The 21,177-nt window shown below is 55.8% G+C and overlaps 4 protein-coding genes across 4 annotated transcripts; 3 read left to right on the forward strand and 1 right to left on the reverse strand.

Annotated features, from left to right (window-relative positions):
* Positions 1 to 178: 178 nt before the first annotated feature.
* J7T54_004373 (Regulatory protein-like protein) lies at positions 179 to 2,537 on the forward strand (the record flags this gene model as incomplete). The annotated part of the gene is made up of 3 exons (XM_051504283.1): positions 179 to 397; positions 469 to 2,158; positions 2,209 to 2,537. 3 exons carry the CDS (start codon positions 179 to 181, stop codon positions 2,535 to 2,537), a joined length of 2,238 nt encoding a protein of 745 aa, XP_051364202.1.
* Positions 2,538 to 10,124: 7,587 nt separating this feature from the next.
* On the forward strand, positions 10,125 to 11,430 carry J7T54_004374 (uncharacterized protein; the record flags this gene model as incomplete). Its single annotated transcript, XM_051504284.1, has 2 exons — positions 10,125 to 10,865; positions 10,921 to 11,430. The coding sequence occupies 2 exons, from the start codon at positions 10,125 to 10,127 to the stop codon at positions 11,428 to 11,430; spliced, it is 1,251 nt and encodes a 416-aa protein (XP_051364203.1).
* A 2,716-nt stretch (positions 11,431 to 14,146) lies between these two features.
* On the forward strand, positions 14,147 to 17,250 carry J7T54_004375 (ER degradation-enhancing alpha-mannosidase-like protein-like protein; the record flags this gene model as incomplete). Its single annotated transcript, XM_051504287.1, has 2 exons — positions 14,147 to 14,302; positions 14,353 to 17,250. The coding sequence occupies 2 exons, from the start codon at positions 14,147 to 14,149 to the stop codon at positions 17,248 to 17,250; spliced, it is 3,054 nt and encodes a 1,017-aa protein (XP_051364204.1).
* A 362-nt stretch (positions 17,251 to 17,612) lies between these two features.
* J7T54_004376 (Adenine phosphoribosyltransferase) lies at positions 17,613 to 18,329 on the reverse strand (the record flags this gene model as incomplete). The annotated part of the gene is made up of 2 exons (XM_051504288.1): positions 17,613 to 17,758; positions 17,816 to 18,329. The coding sequence occupies 2 exons, from the start codon at positions 18,327 to 18,329 to the stop codon at positions 17,613 to 17,615; spliced, it is 660 nt and encodes a 219-aa protein (XP_051364205.1).
* Between the last annotated feature and the right edge of the window lie 2,848 nt (positions 18,330 to 21,177).

The following is a 21,177-nucleotide window of genomic DNA, read 5'->3' on the forward strand; positions in this document are numbered from 1 at the left end:
ATTCTCAATTGACTTTGGTTTGCCCGGCATCAGGTGCTACGACGGGCTCGACGTAGTCGCATCGATTGCGAGCCGCCTTCCACGTCAATTACCCCAAATCCAGCACGGTCTGGGCAGTCGAGCCCCGCAATCGGCTGCTTGTCGCACTCGGGACACGAAACAAGACACCAGTTGCTGCATGGACGGCACTTCCATCATGACCGCCACCGGAGCGGTCTCCATGAGCCCGACAAGCCCCATAAGCTCACGGCAGGGCGGCGGAGCCAAGCGCAAGAGGAGCACCGGCGTTGGCGGCCTAGAAAGCAGCCCCGGCAGCTTTGTGGACGATGAGCATGCCGACGATAAGAAACGCCAGCCAGGCGTCAAGCGAGCGTGCAACGAGTGTCGCCAACAGAAGGTGAGAATGACAGACCAAGGTTTCACCACTGCCGCGTCTCTCGGGTCGCTGACATGGGTACACTGCTCTAGTTGCGATGCGACGTTATCCAGGATCCTTTTCAAAGCTGCTCCAGGTGCAGGCGCCTGAAGCTGGACTGCAAGATCGAATCCAATTTCAAGCGCGTGGGAAAGCGGTCGAAGCATGCTGAGATGGAGAAGGAGATTGAACGATTGCGCCGAAACGTGGCGAAGGCGAAGCAACAAGGCTTCGCGCTAGACGCTGCCGGCGACGACGACGACATCCTCGTGTCACCCGCGACCCAAAATACACCGTATGCGCATACACGAAACCCATCTCTCATGGGCTCAGATGAGGCCGTCTCATCCCTACTGCACTTGAAGAGGGGCGGGGCCTATAATGCACCACAGTATGCTTATGAACTCGACGGCATTCGGCTCACCGAGGAGGATACCACGCACCTATTCAACGAATTCTTCGCATTCTACCACCCCTTCTTGCCTTTCCTGAACTCGCAACAACCACCGGATCAATACTATCAGCAGCACGCGCTCTTGTTCTGGACCATTGTTGCCGTTGCCGCTCGCCGATACAGCCCGCCGAACGCACCGGATTTGCTGAACCATCTCTCCGCGCCCCTGACGCGCTATCTGTGGACGACAATCGGCGAAGTGCCTAGCAGCTACTTCGTGGTCAAGGCAATGTGCCTGCTCTGCGCATGGCCTCTGCCCACGAGCACGACCGCATCCGACCCGACCCATATTCTGACCGGCGTTATGATGAAGACGGCAACTGGAATTGGACTTCATCGACCTAACCACATCCAGGACTTCTCGCGGGTCTCAGTGGAACTTAACAAGGAACAACTGAGTGATCGCGTGACAACCTGGGCTGTGTGCAACATAGTTGCCCAAAACGTTGGGACCGGGTATGGCCAGCCTGCCTCCTCTCTATACGACTGGACACTGGCCCTGAGAGCAGGAGATGATAACGCTCTCAAGTTGAGCCCGGAGCTGGAAGCGCGGCTTCAGATTGAGCGCTTCTGCGACAAGGTCTCAAAGGAGATGTACAGCAATGCAAGTGACCCGCGTGGCGTTGCCGGTGACGAGCATCGCGCTATGCTGATGAGGATATATCGCCGTGACTATGCAGAGCTTCAGGCGTTGATCCTGTCACAAAGACTAGGAACAGTTGTCAACCTGCACCTCAAAGCGGCTGCGCTCCACATGAGGCTCGCGGGGTTCTTCGATTCTAGCACAACGCCAGGCTATATGGACGATCTGATGGGGCTGTGGCGCACGGCGACTGCCTTCCTCGACGAGGTTCTCGAGTCGAGCCAAACCAAAAGCCCCGGGGCGAAGCAAGGGGGCAACTTGCTGCAGTACGCAACCAACTACATCCAGCAGATGCTGGTAGCGGCAGGCTTCACGGTTCTGAAGCTGATTCGATCGTTCTTTGCCAAGACTGTTGATTTCCAGCGAGGTCGAACCTTGTTCCACGCAACGGTAGCAGCCATCCGCCGGACCAGCGTCGTACACAACGATCTCCAATGGCGCCTGGCGGAGCTGATGGTCCAGATGTGGAACGGGGCCAGACTGGAGCACAGCAACCCTACGCTGCATCCCCAGGACGATTCACCGGTGCATGTAGATGACAGCCTGCAGCTCAAGGTACGCTGTCGTCACAGTATGAGTCTGGTCTTTGACTCCGTGTGGCGTTGGAGGGAAGAGTACCAGGCCCAAGGTCGCGGCACCCTAGAATGTAAGTCCCCAGCTTCTCCTGTTTCGCAATCGTCAGCTGACCCGAAGTAGCTATCAAGCAAACGAATCTGGAATCGGCAAACGAATCTTCCGAGTCATCGACTCATCTCGACAGCACGCTTATGCCTGCGCAAGCCTTGACGTCAGGCATGCTCCATGCCAATGGCAACAACAATAATAACAACAGCAACAGCAACAACAATGGTGGCTTGACACCGAACGCCACTGCGCTCTCCGCCACGTCATCCGCCCCGAATAGTATGCTGGGCGGTTTGAGTTACGGCGAGACCAACTACGACTTTTTCGATCCGCAAAATTGGATGTTGGATGGATTGCTGGATTTCAACTATTCTTACGTGCCCCCGATGGAGGGTACGTGAACAGCCTCGACTGAATTAGGCGAAGGATTTGCTTTTGATGTCTAATGTCTATTTGTGATAGCTGTGGCTAGGGTCACGCTGTTATGTTTACGCGGCTGTGAGATTGAGATATCCTACCATGATACATTACATGACATGCGGGGCCGGGGGAGGACTGGTCTTTTCGAGAATATTTAGCGAATATATTAAGAAAAGTCATTTTCATATTCTCTCTTGAAGACCTTTAAACAACTTTGTTTGCTGATAAACTCGAAATAGCAGCCTTGCAACGTGTGCCACACTTCGCACACCACCATGGTATGTATGATTGGGGTCCGAGTCTCCGAGAGAGCGCCATGGAGGAGTGCCTCGCATGTTGGGGGCCTTTTACCTCGCAATGGCACTAGCTTTGAGGGACGGGCCTGTGAGGGGATGAACAGTGGTGTCTTCATCAGGTATGTCTTTTCCTCCTTTTGTGATCAACTCTTCATGTAGCGCACGGTCCTGACGCGTGCGTACAGGAGCGCACATGCCCCCGTGTCTGGTCAGGTGAGCGCTCGACCGGCTTCATCTCGCACGCGCCAGACAGGCTATCTACGACAGAGTCTACAGTATCCGACGCAACGGCGTCGTCCTTGTGGTGACGCGATCAACACTGGTGTTGGTGCAAGGCGACCCCGGTGGAGGCGGCAGTGACAGCGGATCGGACCGTGAGCGGACTCTAAAAGAGGTCGTTGGTCTCGGTAAAGAGATGATTCGGACTTTGGCGTGGTACTTGTGCTTTGTAACGTTCTTCGACGACGCAAGATTAATGAATATGGCTCTTTGTACATGGCAAGGGGGAGTTGCAGAGCAGCCAGCTTGCATACGTAGGGAGACGATCTGGCGAGTATACAACATGTGGGCGTAGGAAGCCAAAGATATCCAGATGACGCATTACTTTTACACTCCATTTCTCTTGCCTTTGTGATGAAGAAAAGGCAGGGCATGCCTACATGTGCTCTCTGACCAGTACCAGGGGGAGCACAGCGGGTCACACTGGCTAGAATCTCTCCCCTGGACTCCTGACGGGACAGACTGCAGTATAGTCAACCGTCTAGATTGCAAGGATTTTTTTGGGAGACGCAGCAATAAGGCTTTGAGAAGCATCCATACTGGGCGAAGAGACTTGGAGTGTGTTTCTCTACTGGAGAGGAGAACGCCTGGCCTGCTTTGAGGCCGGCCCGACACCCAGCCTCTGCGTGCAACAACGCCCGCAGTTTTGACAATGGCTCCTTCTTTATCCCCGATCTATCCCGTGATGAAGAGCATTTCTCTCTCAAGGTGTGGATGGACAAGGGCTTGGAGACTGGAAAAGACTAGCCCCCCTCCCGTGGCTCCTCAGGGGGTCAGGTTGCGTAGCCCGGCAATAGTCCCACCCCCTTTGTCTGAAATCTTGGCCACAAAGTATCGGTACGCTCAGCCTGCTCCAATGGATTTCATAGCCGTTGTCCCGGTTGGTGCGCGGACGCCATGCACCGAGACTTGTCAAGCGCACCAACGCACAGGCAAGGGCGCTTGGAGAGGCGAGAGTGGCAGCAATGACGGTGAGCGCAACCCTCAAAAGTACCCGTATTGGATCCGTCATGACCATAGGATGGGGTGGATTCACGATTTGTACGTAGTACCACAGGCTCAGGACGTCGGAGGTGGCGAGGAACGGCTGCAAGAGTCCAACGACTCAACAAGGGCGTCGTTGGCCAGAATCTCAGCGGTCAAAATTACCTCACTGACCCAAGTGGAAGGTTCAGTAAGCCATTCTATGGGGAAATGGCACTATTTGACAACTTGGCATGGACGGACAGTTCCCTTTGCGCGCAGACACATGCCATCCGCCAGACGAGTCATGGAAAAGGGGCAGTCGTACAGGTCTTACAGATCAGCCCTGCATCACTCTAGTCTTGGGTAGTGTGACTGTCACTGTGGTCGAGAATACAGGGTCTGGAGTGCCCAGTTTCAGGTGAATATCGCCGCTCGCGTCGCTCGGGCTGGCCTCAGTGCAATGTCGACATGGTGCTTTGTTGGAGAGGGTAGGGTGGGGCGACACGGACGGCAGCAGATACATTGAAAGACTCGGCCATGGGCTAGCGGTCCGTCAGGAAGAGCTAAGAACATCTCACAAGGTGGGACCGATTGTGCAGTCTCGATCTCGACTGGAGGTGCGTCTTGAGCACCAGCGGTGCTTCTTACGGAGAAGTTCACAGAGCGCGTCAACAAGCAGAGCTGATGATATGCCTGGACAAGAGCCTTGGCCTCGAATGGGCACCACTTGACTCACACGCCGCCTTTTATTCGGCCTTTGATGCTCTTGGTGTGCCTGGCCCACGAGCGACGGGACCTGCAGTAAGCTGGGAAACCCCATGCCATCAGGCTGCTTTGTTGGCAAACTGACACTGTGGATGTTCTTACCAAGGATCGAATCATCGACCCATGGGAATCACACAACAACCTGGTTCAGCCCGGACATGTGTCGAAATGTCCGGAGGCTACGAGCTGTGGGGACTCACGCTTCCATCTTGCGGGCTTGTCATGGCAGGCCATCATTGCCATCGGTACCGCAGAGTCATAACGCCGATATTGCCGGTGCTCGGACGCTGGCGACACAAAGCTCAAGTCCAGGTTGGGGAACACACAGACACACACGTTTCGATTAGCCTCATGTGGTAAGGACCGAGTCGCGACAAGACCCCACGGGCAGACTCTGACCTGCGGTATCCTGGTGCCGACTATTGTATGAGGTCGTTTATGAATGGCAGTGCGAGGCAGATTGATCCATGTTAGCAGGGTGACATCGTCCCTCATCGATTATGCGAGGCCTCGTGATCCGCGTCTAGTGACAACTCTCTCAGCCGCGGGCGAGCCTAATGCGAGGCGATATGCGGCCTCGGCGCTTAATTGTGAGCGACCTGTTGGGAAGAAAGTCACCAGAATCTCAGGCAGACTTGATGAAGGTGCGGCCCGCCCCTCGTTGTGTGTAATGGACGTCCATAGGGCCAACCGTCAAGATACTGGCAGGCCAGTGGAGGGTCATGGTCGCATCTCTGGCCCCAAGGCTCTATGAACATCCGGGGGTAGCCCGTACGCCCCCAGCCACAGACATACACCTTGAACCACAGGATTCAATGCTAGTCATTGTATAGGGCTGTGCTTGGATGTGTGTTATGTGGCCAACCGGATACTTAGCACGAGCCCCAAGCCCGCGTGGATAGCAACAAGCCACGCTCTGCATACTGAGCTGTGTCTGAAGTTGCGCTTCAACGCCCCAACCAGCGATGGTGACATTGGACGGAAGCAGCGTAATGAAACCAACACACATCTGTCGGCATTTCGGGGCAATCGGTAGTCCGGCGTATTACGGCTGAATCCAAAGGGGTGGCGCACCTCAGATTCGATCTTTTTTAGAAAGAGGACTTGCGCGCGAGCGAGCAAGCAAGCCAGCGACGGTGCTGTGATGTGTGGAGGAGCGCGATGTGCTGGCGATGCGAGGCAGGGAAAAGCTCTGTCGGTAACCTATTGAAGTCGTCGACAAGCGCGCGCCATTTGGGGCACTTCCCAGAAGAGCCTAGCTCTGCATTGCCGAGGCAGCAGCCATTGGTGGGACGGTCGGGGGCGTGACGATAGCGCCACAATCGCAGGCCGCACCCTGCTGCATTAGCGTATCCGAATACTCGGGAACGCCAAGAGCGGTAGAGCGGCCAGCTGAGCTCGTGAGTGGCCAGCTCAGGGTCCTCGTGGAGACCCGTGGGGGCTGAAGTACGGGGCCGAGGTGAAGACGCTCGAGCTGCAGTCTGCTCTGGTCTCTGATCTCCCTCCGTCGCTGTCGGCGCAGAGGTGCCAAAGGAGCATAGACAGGTGATTGCCTTCCTGCAATGTCCCTTTGTGCTCTGTCGCGCCCCGCACAAACGTACAGTACACGTAGCATGTGTGTGAGTTATTCAATTGGCATGCTTGTATTAGTACCGTAAGTTAGGTAGCGAGACGCAACGTGAGCCATGCGCGGAACCATCGTAGGTCCCTTGAGCGGCGGGATCCCCAGGCTCACGTCAAGGCTCCCACGGCCGACCGCCAGGCTCATGCACTGTGCGAGAGGGGTTGCCTTGCAGCAGCCGTCGCCTGAGTCTTGCAAGGACCATCGCTCCAAAATTCCGTGCCTACTTTGGCTTTGCGACGCACGGTGCGTTCTGTTCGCGACTGCGGCGTGTGCTCATGACAGGAACGACCATGATCGCCAGCTGAAAGACTTACTGGCTCGGGTTGACGACACCAGACGGTTGCAAGTGGCGTGCGCATGTGCGTTCGTCGACGCAATCTTTGATATGCCAGGTATCGAGGCTACGCATGCGCAGTTGAGATTGCGCCAGCCGATTTAAGCATCCCTTAGCACCCCGTCCGTGTCAGAGACCCAGGGCAAGGCCTGCCGAGCTTGGCGATGCCACAGCCAGCACTACACGGTACGCACTTGTAGACTTGCAGATGCCGCGCCCATGTCTTCGCACTGAACCTATGGCGCAATGGTCTTGGGCAGGCTTCATGTGGGAAGGGTTGGAATCCCGGCTCTGCGGTTCAGCCAATATTGCGTTCTCGGTCCCAAGGACCAAGTTCATGCAGCGGGACGCTGTTGCAACGAAGCAAAGTGCGTGCATTTGCAGACTCGTAAAGCCTGGCTGCGACGCCCAAAAGAAGAAAGTCGAAACATCTGGCGAATGATCCGAGAAGGATGTGCAAGCTGTCAACGGGGAACGGTTCCCCGGTTCCGCGCAGCGGCTATCATGTGGATCGAGACCAGGCTCAAAGTGGTATTTGGCTCATCACAAACAGCCACTGCCGCACATCATCCGCGCCAGTCTGTCAGCCCTCGTCGAGCGCATGGAATATCGAAGCATTACACCGCATCCGCCCGCACGGAACGACGTTCGACGCCCCATCTGCGTCCCTGATCTTCTTGGTGCCGCCGAAAGGCTGAAAGCACGTAACATTCGGTCCCACGATGCGAAGGTCCACGCGGCCTGCTGGTACCAAGAAACGGCGTATGAGCTACGCAAGTATGCATATCAATGTCGCATAGCTGACGGCTGTCGCATCCTGGGTCACAATGGCTCTTTGCGCGCTGAAAATTTCCATTGATGATAGTCTGGTGCAGCAGCACGAGAATAAGGTGGAGGGGGATGAGGATGATGTACTCTGGTGGCACGACTGGAGTCCAGTCGTCAAAGGTATTAAGGTAAGCCTAAATCTACTGTAGCTGGAAGGTCCAGCCCATCCTCGATTCACCTGTCCCTGTTCCTGTTTCGGTGATTTATTAGGTGCGCCGGAAGGTGCTGCTGCCGTTGCTGCTCCTGCTCCTGCTCCTGCTCTTGCTGGGCAGGTGCTCCGTGTATCCATACTCCGGACTCCAGGCTGCCGTCATGGACCGTGGTGTACCTTGTGATGTACACAGTGTGTAGGGTGATCTGTACGGTGCACTAATCCCTGCTCGATTCCAGCGGGCAATCTCCAAACCATCTCGCTTCCCAATCTCTCTCAGTCACATTTTATCACTATTACGACGGGCCTTGCTGCTCGTCGCCCCCGCGAACGCACCGCCAAACTCGCTTGTTGGGTTATCATCACTGCCCTTGCATTGAACTGAGTAGGATTTCTCTCGGGAGGCTTTCGGCCCCCAGCTTAGCCCGCTCCAGCCCCCAGCTATTGCAACCACTATGAGCAACATCGGCGGAATAAGCCCGTCAGCCCCCATCAGCTACGTCCCTGGCCAACCTCCTCTATCTCATGGCCGTTTATTGGCAGTTACAACACTACTCACTGCATTTCTGTTGGTTCGGGCTCGCATGCTGCCGCGCCTATCTGTCTCCAACATCGGCAGTTCACAGGAACATCACGGCATTCATTACCAATGACAGCGGTTGACAAGCCAATTGTGCTCCTCGGGCGCGCCTTGAGCGCTCGGCAGTATCGTTCTAGGTCACAGCTATTGCGGGCTGACTTGGAGCCCTCAAACGGGCTCGATTTGCGGAATAAATCTCACGGTTCTTCCGGCCCGGATGACATGTCTTTGCTACACACTCTCCCGTGATATCATGGCTGCTGAGAGACAATGAGTCGGGTGCGGGTCTGCCATGTTCTCGTTTCCTTGGTCAGGCATTCACTGCCTTGAGCTGATAATTAGGAAATGCTGGCGGACGTCGTTTGCAGACGCCTACTTGTAATCCACGCCCGCGCAAGACACATGGATACCCGCACAAACCCTTTGTATATGAAGGTTCCATCTTCACCTGACACTGCCTTTTGGGGCGACCTCTTCTGAGGCCAGGCTCTCTTGGGACTGCATCGCAGCCTAGGGCATTGCCATGGACAACGCTGCTCACGCCCCCTCCCAGCTAGCCCCTTGATGAAGGCACCCCCCCGGGCCCCGGCCCCCGGCGGCCGCAACTCGTAAAGTGTCTGGCATTCCAGACTCGGAACTGTACTACTACTGTGGCTCGACGAGCTTCGGGATCAGGAACGTGCTCAAGGGTAACTGGACATCTCGCCGCCAGCAATTCAGACGAGCAGTGCGATTTCGCTACAAACTGCTTGGATTTGATCATAGGTCGTGCGTCCCACTCAGCAGCGACCCAAGGTCCCATTCAATCATCAACCATCATCCTCGGGTAACTGATGCATTCCATGCTTGGCGAGGCACGTCTTGGGCATGGACGTTTGATGCGGAGACCACTATCCTTTGTTCCCACCCGGCAATGTAGTGGTACCTTCTCACCCCCCAGAGACCCTGGTCCCTCGTCCGTTCGCTTCGCGGGCAAGGAGCCGGCGATCTGCACCTACCTACCTCACGTCTATGTCGTTTTTCGATTTATACAAAGAGCCCTGGCCCACTCGTCCCCAGAGGACATCTTCCCATCTTCACTATCTGGCTGTCCCCACGACGGCCTATTACTTCACACCGGGTCGCGGCCAAGCGTAGGCTGATTTCTGCTGTTCTACTTCTCTCTATCTGCCTTGGTGCATCATTCAATACTTATACAAAGACGGGCTTGAGGTCCATGTTATCGTGTTACTAGCACAACACAATACAGCCAGCCGACACAGCAGTCAAGTATAGACTCGGCTCAGCACGCGTCGAATCCGAAACACTACAAGGCACCAGAGCACCAGCATCCCCCCGACTCGGAATCCAAGTAGACTATGGGAGAACTACAATACGCTCAGAGGACATACTCGCCACTGTCGCATGGTTTGATGAGTACTGCCTCCTTGAGCGAAGCCCCTCGCATGACTGGGGTTGGTTCGGCCACCGCTGCTTTCCCTAGCGAGTACCACCCCAACTATCCTCCTGTCAGTCATCACTCTCGAAAACATCTCTGGTTGCTCAGCTAACATAGACGGGCACAGATCACATTCACCAAGCCACCTACGGCTGCGTCTAACCTACTGACGCCTACTTCGTCATCCATGGCCTCTCCTCCCATGCATCCAAACCAGTTACATCACGATCCGCACTATGGGAGTTCCTATCAACAGCCTGGCACCCCTCGTACCCAAGGGGGCACGACACCACCCCCACACCAAGAAATGTACTATCAAAATCCCATCGACTACAACAGCCAGACGAGCTCCCCAATGCCAAATCAAGGTGTTCTCCCACCCGAAGTCATGAGCCGCCCATATGACATGGAGGAGCGCCGGAGCGCGCCAAGTCCCCCAGAGTTTCAGCATTTCGGCAGCTACGGCGTTTCCGGGAGCCATTCCGCTTCCGATACTCCATCATCCTACTACTACCATAATCCTGTGGTGAGGCACGAGCCAAATGCCTATCCCCTTGGGCTCCATCCCGAGGGCTCGCGCCCTCTGGTATCTCTGCCTCTGCTAGGGCAGCCGCAAGCGACTCAGTCTCGACAGCCTCGGCAGCGTGGCGAAGAAGTGATGGTGCTGCCAGACAATGTGGCAGCACCTAAAGCTCCATTCAGAGACACACCCTCGAAACGGGCAGCGCAGCCCTCTAGGGTTCGAAAACGCCCTGCCCGCAAGGGCAGCAGCGGCTCACGGACCTTTGGGGTAGAAGCAGCCTCCGCTGCAGACCACCTAGACTGCCATGGAGAGGAGCGCCAGCCGCTGTTAAACCCAGACACGCCTGAGGAGGAGAGGCTGATCATGGACCTGCGTTGGCGTTACCGAAACTCCAAAGGACAGGACATGTGGGACTCCATCCAGAGAGAATACCACAGGGCGTTCCAGAAGGACTGCCCCAAGGAGCAACTCCAGATGAAGTACAAACGCGCTCGAGCACGGTATTTTCAATGGCAAGAACGCGACGTAAGCTAGCCCATCTGTGGCGCTATTAGAAACATATGCTAACACGTCTTTGCAGATCCAGCTTCTAGTGGAGGCATACTTGGAGGTGGAGCGAAGCCGCTACAGTAGGATTCTGGAGAAATTCCTCGAACGAGGCGGATCTCGTAACATGCAGCTCAGTGCCAGCGACATTGAGGCCAAACTGGTCAACGGCCTCAAGCTGGAAGAAGGCCTCTACATTGATCATCCTGCAAAATCCTCCCTCAAGGTACGCAGGCGACGCAAGCTCAGCGCGCGCGCGCGCCAGGGCAAGCCCGGGGACAATTCGGCGGCGATGCTTCGAGAGGAAACCTCTCTGCCCGGGTTGCGCCAGGCTACAGATCCAGAAGAGACGCTTCATCAGATCCAAGAGCGCGATGCCCAGGCAGCAAATGGATCTTGGCCCGGGGCCTCTGGCTTGAGCCCGGGCATGACAAGTTGCCATGTGCAAAGTATGGGACAGGCAGCAGTCCCTCTTCAGCATGGCGAACGTGCTGACTTCCCGGGCAAATCCAACAAGCGAGGCCCCCCTCGACGATCGACGTGAGTGGCGGGCGCGGAGGACACGTTGATGCCATCTTTCCCGTTTTCGATATATTTTAACAAATTCATTATTCATCATACATGCATAGACGACATATATCCCCAATGAAGAATCACGAGATCGTTCTCTGTTATGCTTTCCTAGATTGCCGGGCCACTTGAGATCATGATTCGATCGAGGCGAGGGAAGTCACGATGCCAGTCCTTGGTCGCCATGGTCCAAGCTACTTGGAGAACTTTTACGTCGCGTCCCACTGAGCTAGATGCAAGCGTGTGAGTGACGGACGATGGATGGTTGATTTAAGGCGGCATGTTGGCGCCCTGGGAGCTAACGTCAGGTGTTGATTAAGATCCACTCGCTCAAGGTGGAAATGCCCGAGCCAGGCGTGAGAGAAGCATTTGCGGCGCTTTTCCGTACTGTACTGTTTGGTCCAGAAGTGCCAGGCAGCGCCATGCCTGTGACTGTGAGGGCGACTCCATGATCTTACCTATTGATGGCCTTTACACGCCAATGAGCGGGCTCGCAGGCAGGGGTGTCGGGGTGGGCTTCTTCCTGTCCTAGCGCGTGAGCTCGGGGCATTCAGAGTTCTGACAGGCATCAGGCGCCGGGCAGCTTGGCCGAGGAGGCCAGCGGAAGACATCCCTGATCCTAACGGGTACTGTGGAATCTTGTTTTGCGGGACAGCAGTCTGTCTAGTACCTTAGCGAGCTCCGTGGGGTGCGCGGGCGAGCGTGTGCCGTGCCGTGACTCGTGAGTGCTGAGAGCACTGACGAGACGCCTAGCAAGGCAGGCGGGCGAGCGAGCGAGGCGACTTGCGGAAAAACACGGTGGTGACCGACCCAGGAATCTGGTAAATGAAGCTGTAGGCTGATGCCACCTGCGTCAAGGGACGGCGTTAAGCATCGGTCCGGTAGGCAAGAGAATCGGCCGATGGAAATTTTTCCTCGTCAGCCGCTTTGTTGTCGCGTTTGCCCTTCTTCTGCGGTGAAAGAGTAGAGAGAAGGCCTGAGGGTGAACTTGGCAACGTATGTGTGTGAGTGACTACTACAGTCCCATTTTCCGTGCGCTTATCTGGACAACTGCCGGCTCAGACCAACGCGCCAACAAGCGCGACACAGCAAGGGTTTCTGTTCCCTCTCGCTGCGTCTGTCAAGCCTTACCGGCCAGCCAGCCGACGCGAGCGATCAACAAGCTCGTCTTCAGGGCTCAAGAGGAGGGGGGGGGGGCGCGCCTGGGGTGGCAGGGCAGGGGTCACCCGTTCCGAAAGCCGCACTCTTTGGTTCCCGTCCCTCGCTCCGTCAGACGGTGTGATAATTTACCTGTACTGTACAGTACCTGGGCACAACATGTTTGCTGGTATTACCCGTTGACGGTCAATTTCGTCCGCATCGCGACAACGTAACGTGACAAGGGGTTCGTGACTCAAGTTTTTTCCTTGCCGTCCTTGTTCACTCAGGCATTCATTTTGGTCACTGTCTCGGGCCCGGCCTCGGTGTGGCTAGATTGTTCGCCCGAGAACAATGTCCTGGAGGCTTTGGCACGTACGTATACGGTACAGGGTACGGTATCGGCCGAGTCCGTGCTGCGTTTGGGGGGTAGGCATTGGGGCGCTTAGTGTGGTGGGATGGTTTTGAACTCTGTTTGCTCGCGTCTGGGGGCGAGGCGGCCGTCCTAAAGCCGTCTTTGAAGACATAAAGGTAAGATAAGGTAGAAAAGGGAACGTGCGGGAGACACATAGCGTCATGTTGAGGAGGCGTTAGGTGTCTGGGAGCCGCTGAAGATCTAGAGTTCCGAATATCCATTTCTGGCTCGAGGACGTGTCTGCCAAGCCAAAATGGTTCTGAACCGTGTTGTGTCTGAGAGTTCTCTAAAAAGGTCCATGTCGTCTATCTTATTATCTGTAATTATATACTAGCAGATAGCCGGATAAGTGACTGGTTCTCTGCAGCAGACGAGCCTATGACCAGGCTACCATGTGAGTCCTCAGTGTTCAGGGTAGGCTAGATCTGCTATTTGTGAGCCAGCTTTTGAGTTGTGACGCCTTTTGACGGCACAACGCAAGCAGACGTCGAGTACTCCATCCACGAACGACACGAAGCATATCACCAGTATGGCCATGAAGCTTTACGGATTATCTCTTTAAAACTAGCCCCCCAGCAAGCTTTTGCGGTGTCCATACGGTTGTGCGGCGACACTTGATTTAGGGTAGTCATTCTACGATCAAGACTCAATACCATCGCGAGAAAAAGCCACACATTTAAATGACCGAACGCAGGTGAGGCACTCTTGACCAAGGACCGGTAATGCTTATTCTGCGAATTGAACCGGACGATGTGGTGGAAATATCATGGATCGGTTCACCGTACTTGAGAGACGGCTTGACACAGGGTAGGCGCAGGCTGTCCTTGGTCACACGTAGTAACAAGCCACAAGCGCCACAGTCACCCGCCCACTTGTGGCTTTCCGTTTAGCTGACCATTCGACGTTGTCCCGAATTCATCAACAAAGCAAGCATCATTTGTTCGACTATCTCGTGTGCGGCAAGCTTCAGCGTGGATGGCGCTTGATTAGTCGGCGGTGGAACACTCAGCATTCGCTGTTGGCGCCGGCAGACGACCCCAGCAAAGTTGGGCACACCGCAGATGACGCCCAGGCGGTCAAACTAGAGCCTTCGCTCACACAACAGGAGCCCGAGTCCGAATCGAGGACTGGCTCAAGTATGTTCCGTCTCGCTCTGCTTGCCGTCTGTGCACTTCCGATATGGAAGGCTTCAGCGATGCGCGCCGACCGTCTGGCAGAGCTCCGACAGGCCACGGTTGACGTATTCTACCATGGTTGGCGCAACTACATGGACAAAGCATTTCCGGAGGACGAGGTTGGTGGCCACAAATGCATAGTGCGGTCTGAGCTAACCTCATCTACCAGCTTCGTCCGCTGTCGTGCACGCCACTCTCACGAGACAATGACCCGAGCCAGTTTGGACTGAACGATCCCCTAGGAAATTACTCACTCACCCTGCTTGACAGCCTCTCGACTCTCGCGATCCTGGCTGGCGATCCCCATCCCGAATCGAACATTGGTCCCCAGGCGCTCGACGACTTTCAGCACGGCGTCAGCGAGTTCGTCCGCTTGTACGGCGATGGGAGAAAAGGTCCGAGCGGCACCGGAAGCCGTGCCACGGGCTTCGACCTGGACAGCAAGGTGCAGGTGTTCGAAACGGTTATCAGAGGGCTCGGCGGTTTGCTGAGTGCACACTTGTTTGCTGTTGGCGAGCTGCCCATAACCGGGTATGATGCGACGCCTGTCAAGGAGACGACCAGCGACGACCCCCTCGAAGCTGCACCGATACAGTGGCCTAATGGATTCCTGTACGATGGACAGCTACTGCGTCTTGCGCTGGATCTAGGTGAACGGATCCTGCCCGCATTCTACACATCCACCGGCATTCCGTATCCTCGAGTGAACCTGCGTCATGGCATCCCATTCTACACCAAATCGCCCCTTCATGGCGATGAGCCCGATGCAGATGATTCGAACGACCACGGTCGGCCGGAAATCACGGAGACCTGCAGCGCGGGGGCGGGTAGTCTTACGTTGGAATTCTCTGTGCTCAGTCGGTTGACAGGAGACGACCGGTTCGAGCAGGCCGCCAAACGAGCTTTCTTCGAAGTGTGGGATCGCAGAAGCTCTCTAGGTCTCATTGGAAACGGCCTAGACGCGGAGCGTGGAGTCTGGATTGGACCGCACTCGGGCATTGGTGCTGGCATGGACAGCTTCTTTGAGTACGCTGTGAAAAGCTACATCTTGTTGTCCGGAAATGATGTCCAGAACGTGTCGAAGCCCATCGCCAAGGGGCAGTCAGATCGACTGGACCCAAACTCACTTCATCCCCCGCTGCACCCCGACCGCACCTCGCCAGAGGCCTTCCTGGAGACTTGGCATCAGGCTCACTCATCGGTCAAAAAGCACATCTACAACGACCGGCTGGCATACCCATACTATGCAAACAACAAGTTCGGGACGGGCGAACAATACACAACATGGATCGACAGCTTGGGTGCCTTTTATGCTGGTCTCTTGGTGCTAGCCGGCGAGACCGATGAGGCTGTTGAGGCGAATCTGCTATACACCGCACTTTGGACGCGATATTCCGGTATCCCCGAGCGTTGGTCATTCAGGGATCTGGACGTCGAGGGTGGCCTTGGCTGGTGGCCCGGACGACCGGAGTTTATCGAGTCAACTTACTACATCTATCGTGCGACCAAGGACCCATGGTATCTCTATGTTGGCGAGATGGTGCTCAGGGATATCAAGGCTCGCTGCTACGCACCGTGCGGGTGGGCCGGTCTGCAGGATGTTCGCACAGGCCAGAAGGCAGATCGTATGGAGAGTTTCTTCCTCGGGGAGACCACTAAGTACCTATACCTGTTGTTCGAGCCTGAGCATGCACTGAACAAGCTGGACGCGCCATACGTCTTCTCGACTGAGGGACACCCGCTCATTATTCCCAAGGAGCGTCATCCCCGACCTCGGAAAGCGGCGAATAGCAGTGACGGGAAGAAGGCACTGGCCTACTATGACGAGTCCTACACCAACTCGTGCCCAGTGCCTGTCGTCCCCGAGTCATTGACAGGGTCAGCCACCGCGGCTAGGCGCGATCTCTTCCACGTGTCGCGCTTCACTGGCCTCTACAACACACCGAATCCTCGAGGACCACATGAGACTGTGCGCGTGTACGACAAGAAGAAGGGACAGGTCATCAAATACCGACCGACCTCGAACCACACTCTCTTCCCGTGGACACTCCCGCCGCAATTACTTCCGCCGGACGGGCAGTGCGCAGTGCCTGTGCCCCCGAGGACTCAGATCATTGAGTTCCCCGCCACCGACACCATTGGCTCTATCCTCGGCAAGTATGGCACCAACATCGAGAAACTCGAATGGGGGCCTCTGGTGAAGAACGTCGCCGGGTTGCAAATGGTCGTGGACCACACCCCCAAATCAGATGTCGAGGAAACATCATGCAGGATTACGCGCATCGGTCCCACCGAAGTCGGGCCCAACGAGCTCGTCTTCTTTCACGCGGAAGACATCAAGGTCTTCCGAGACGAAGCTTTCAGTGCTACCCGGCGCCAGGATAAGGTGCGGATCGGCGTGATTGACTCTCCCAAGTCAGAGAACGGCTCCAAGATTGATGATGATTACCTCGTCGAGGATCGATACACACATCCGGAGACGGTTCTCAAATCGCTATTTCGCACCCTGACGTCCGTCTTCGACTCACTACCCACTGGCGTCTCTGCGTCGCGGAACTTCCAGGTGCGTGTTTGGGACGCATACACTGGCGTTGGGCCCGGCGCTTTCCCCATGCCTGAGGTGAACGGCTTCCAAAACCCACTCGTGTCCAAACTACTTGATATGCCAGACCTCCCATGGAAAACCATTTTCGTGACGGGTCAAGCGTGTAACGAGCCACTGCCCGAGGCCGCGCCACGCCATCACCAGGTCATAGTCATGCGCCGTGGCGGTTGCAACTTTGCTCGCAAGCTAAACAACATCCCCTCGTTCCCGCAAACTCCAGACGCTCTACAGCTTGTCTTGATTGTGGACGACAGTGGCTCCAAGGAGCCCGTCCGGCCTCTGATCGAGACCGAGCAGGTGACACCGAGCGGAATGAAACGGTTGCACGGGATACCTATGGCGTTGATGACAGTCTACCCGGGCGAGCTGGAGCTGTTGAAGGAAGCAAAGGCGGTGGGGATGTCGAGGATATACGATCTGACGAGCCATGGGTCACGGATAACGAACGCGATTGTGCTGTAAGCACAAGGTACATATTACATCAAAAGGTTTCAGACAAGCGTTGCATACTCGGTTTTTAGAAGTACATGTGGACCTGCGAATACAGTAAAACATCAAATGTTCAAAAAGTGGTCTATCTCGTGAATGCTATTATATAAAGAAATTGAGGAGGGAATATCCAGATTACCTCCAGTGCCGTCCAACCGCTTCCGTTCATCTATAATCATGCGAGCGATGCTTCCTCGTAATCGATGTTTTATGTTGAAAAATCACCCCAAACGCCGGATTGTGCCCCCTCCCTATCGATTCATATGGCGTCGAAGATGAATTCATTCGTCCTGTGCGGTGCTGAGACGACTGGTGTGCGCAATATTTGAGGATCTTCAGTTGTCGTCCATCAGAATCGAAACGGGGGCGCCCTCGAGCTTGTCGCGTCCATTGAGACCAGGGATTTCAAGGATGAAGAGGAAGCCAGTGATATCTCCCTTGAGCTGCTTGACAAGCTCGGCAGCAGCCTTTGCGGAACCACCTGATTCGCCACGATTAGTCTCTCGAATAGTGTGGACGCCGCATTCCGGGAGCTTACCAGTAGCAATAATGTCGTCGACAATCAGGACCTTCTGGCCAGGCTTGACAGCGTCTTCCTGCATTTGGAAGAAATCCGCGCCATACTCCTTGAGGTACTCGGCCGTGACACACGGACCGGGGAGCTTGCCCTTTTTGCGCACAGCGGCGAAGCCGACACCCAGCTTCAAGGCCAGGCCGGGGCCAAAGAGAAACCCGCGGGCATCGAGTCCGACAATGACATCTGGGCGGCCGCCGGGGAAGGCCTCCTGGATCTGAAGCTCGAGAGCGTCGACAAGGGTGTTGTGGGCGGCGGGGTTGGCGAAGAGGGGCATGATATCGACAAACTCAATGCCCGGGATGGGGAAGTCGCTGAACGACCTGAGAACCTTGCGAAGCTCTACCTTTGCACCGGTGAGTTGGGCGGCGGCGGAGGAGGCGGAGGAGGGCTGTCGTCCCGAGGCATCTTGTTGCTGGTGCTGCTGCTGTGCTGAGGTGGAGGAAGAAGCAGGAGCCTGGGCGTCCTGCGTTGACATTGTGAGAGAAGGAGAGAGGGAGGGGAGGCGGAAGGAGAGGAGCGAGGAGGAAGCAGAAGTAAGAGGAAAAAAGGAAGGAGGGAGGAGGAGGAGGAGGAGGAGGAGGTCAGGTACTGCTGTACGCTGCAAAAAATTGAGTGGGCGAAGAGTCACGGAAGGTACAGCGCAATCCGAGCTGGTGCAATGTCCGTTTGCTGGCTAAATATGGTACTGCTGGCGGAACGACAGGGTACAAGCAGGGACCAAAAACGTCGGGACCTTGTATCGGATGGCGCACGATGGGGATTGGTCAGGCACTGAGAGTGACTTGGGTTGCACCGAGGTGATACTAGCAAAGGACGAGACGGCAGGCGATCTCGAAATGATTGTTGTAAGACGGAAGGTTGAATGTGTTATCAAGAGAGAGGAAACTTTCCAGCGCTCCCGTCTCTGTCCTACAATACCTGGTAGGATGATTGACAGGCCATCTGAGTTTTAATGGCGCGGACACTCCCGTGCGCGATAACAAAACTGCCTTCAGTCGCTGCCTGGCTATCTCCCCACGAAGTCCGGGAAGGGACCACCGCTTTCCACCGCAATACCTTTCACAACAAGCTCCAGTCCTTGATCCTTCCGTCGTTACGGTGGTGAAATCTGCCTTGGTCAACGTCTGGCATTCTTGCTACATGTATGATTACCAGATATCCTGACACAATGCCTCTGTGTGACCAATGCATGCTGGTACTACGTCTACTGGTAGTGGTGAGCAACACCACACCACCCGAAAGTCACTCCACGCGGGCCACATCGTTCCAGCGGTGAGCGTACTCGACCACAAATGACTCTTTCATGCATTCTGTTGCATCGCAAACGGTCCATGAAGAGGCTTGGAAGGCAACCTTTGCCGCGGAACATGGCGCCATCGACATAAACAAGGCAAACCGTGGCCACGAGCAAATGGTAAGCCTTGGAAGACGCAGGTGGGATGACTACTTACGTGGGCGAGTCCAGCCACGCAGCGATACGAACCCCACCATTTGACAGCAGACATGATGATGGCCGCCGCCGCGGCCACGAGATAGCAACCATTCTGGGCGCACGTTGGCGTTGCGAGTCGCTAGCAGCCATCGAGATAAAAACAAGCAACCTCATGCCATGATTTACCGTTCTCGCCCGTCTCGTGCGATGCCGTGCCGGCTTACACCAAGGAGCGTTTACTGACAAATTGAGTTCATTACGCGCAGCCAGAGCGCTAATCAGGGTCCGTCTCTGCCCCCACCATTTCGCCTGTGCTGTTGCAGGCGCACAGCGCACATGCAGATGCAGCGCTCACAAGTCCACATGTTCCGCGTCTGACAGGCCATGCAGCGACAGGACGCGGCAATCAGGGTTGGTGAGATGGAATGGGGAATCACAGATACACCGATTGTTTCACTGCGACTCTTGCGACCGGCAGAGGAGGGCAGTCCGCCCATGGACCTTGAGAAGCTGTGGTCCGTCTATGCGAGGATTGACAGGGGCATCTGGCCAAGACTCTCAAGACCAACAACAATGCTTCGATTGACCTTCCTTTCGGCTTCTGCTCTACTTCCCTACTTGGAACGAGCTCGACCAGGAGGAACGTCTCGGGTCAGTGCCCACCACTACATTTTCGCAAAGAGAGCTCATCTTGATGCCCAAAGTGCCCACGGAAACAAGAGTCGCACGCAATTTTCTGTGCGTCCGTCGGGCATCCCACTCCTCGAACACGTCTTCACACCCTCTTGCATGCTCAGCTCCATCGCCAGCGGAGCGCAACCTGCTGATAAGGCTGGAAAAGCTACCCCTCCAAAAATTCCCCTCTCTGTATGTGACCCCGCCATCCATTGCTGCAAACCATGATTGTTGATGCCCTGGGAAGCACGGAGCAACGACCGGCCTCATCTCGCTGCAATTGATCCAGAAGTCCCCAGTGTCCTCGATAACGTGCCTTAGTTCCCGTTTCAGGCCGCTTGCGGCGGTTAGCTATCGGCATCACTGATGAAGCAAGACAGCGTTCCTGGAGTTGGAGATGTCTATGCCCCACCATGACCCACCAGGGTCCCAGTGAACTCGACAATGCTCCGTACTTCTCTACCTGTCTAGCGCTCGATCGGCTGCTGCATGTCAAATTTCCAGCTCGACTAGGCTAGCAGTTGCCGTGGACAAGAGCGGCAAAGCGCCCAACAGGAGACGGTCAAGATCGAACCGGCCCGGCCCCTGTGATGGCGCGGCAAGTTGCGTAGCACATTCTGGCGGACGGACGTCCGACAAACACCGGTATTTACGGGCCTGTGTACACTGCCGCCGCCAATCTCCAGTCGGTGACTCGGTGACACGCACACTGCACCAGTCACGGATACTGAAGCAGTTATCACTGCCCGTTGATGCCGTAAAAGCTTCAGGTACAACTTATCTCATGGCTAGGTAGAAGAAACACCTGTTACACCGCCATTCGCCCACATCCCACGATGGCTTGCATCATTACCGAGCTAGTACCCCAACATTCACCGACTCTCGCCCCTATACATACTACGTAGGTAGTCAAGTACGCCTCGCTCATGAATATGGAGCCTTCTGAGGACAGGGATGTCTCGCAAGTCCGATCCGCAGGGAGACTGGTCATTTCTTCCCGCTATGGTGGCATACATACATATACGATCCCGCACGGCCGGCCAGCGACGTCATGGCTGAAGACGCTGTGTGAGAGGGTGTCCTGCGGAGCCTTGCCGACGTGCCATGGTCCCCTTGGTCTTGTACAGCACTCATGCTGTGCACTGATGAGACAACATGAAGGGATGCGTTAGCTAGATAGCCTTGGCATGTCAAACTGCTTGTCTGGGTCGCACGA

Source organism: Emericellopsis cladophorae (genome assembly GCF_022114955.1).
Source record: "Emericellopsis cladophorae strain MUM 19.33 chromosome Unknown NODE_8_length_656085_cov_119_647849, whole genome shotgun sequence".
Taxonomy (NCBI): Eukaryota; Fungi; Ascomycota; class Sordariomycetes; order Hypocreales; family Bionectriaceae; genus Emericellopsis; species Emericellopsis cladophorae.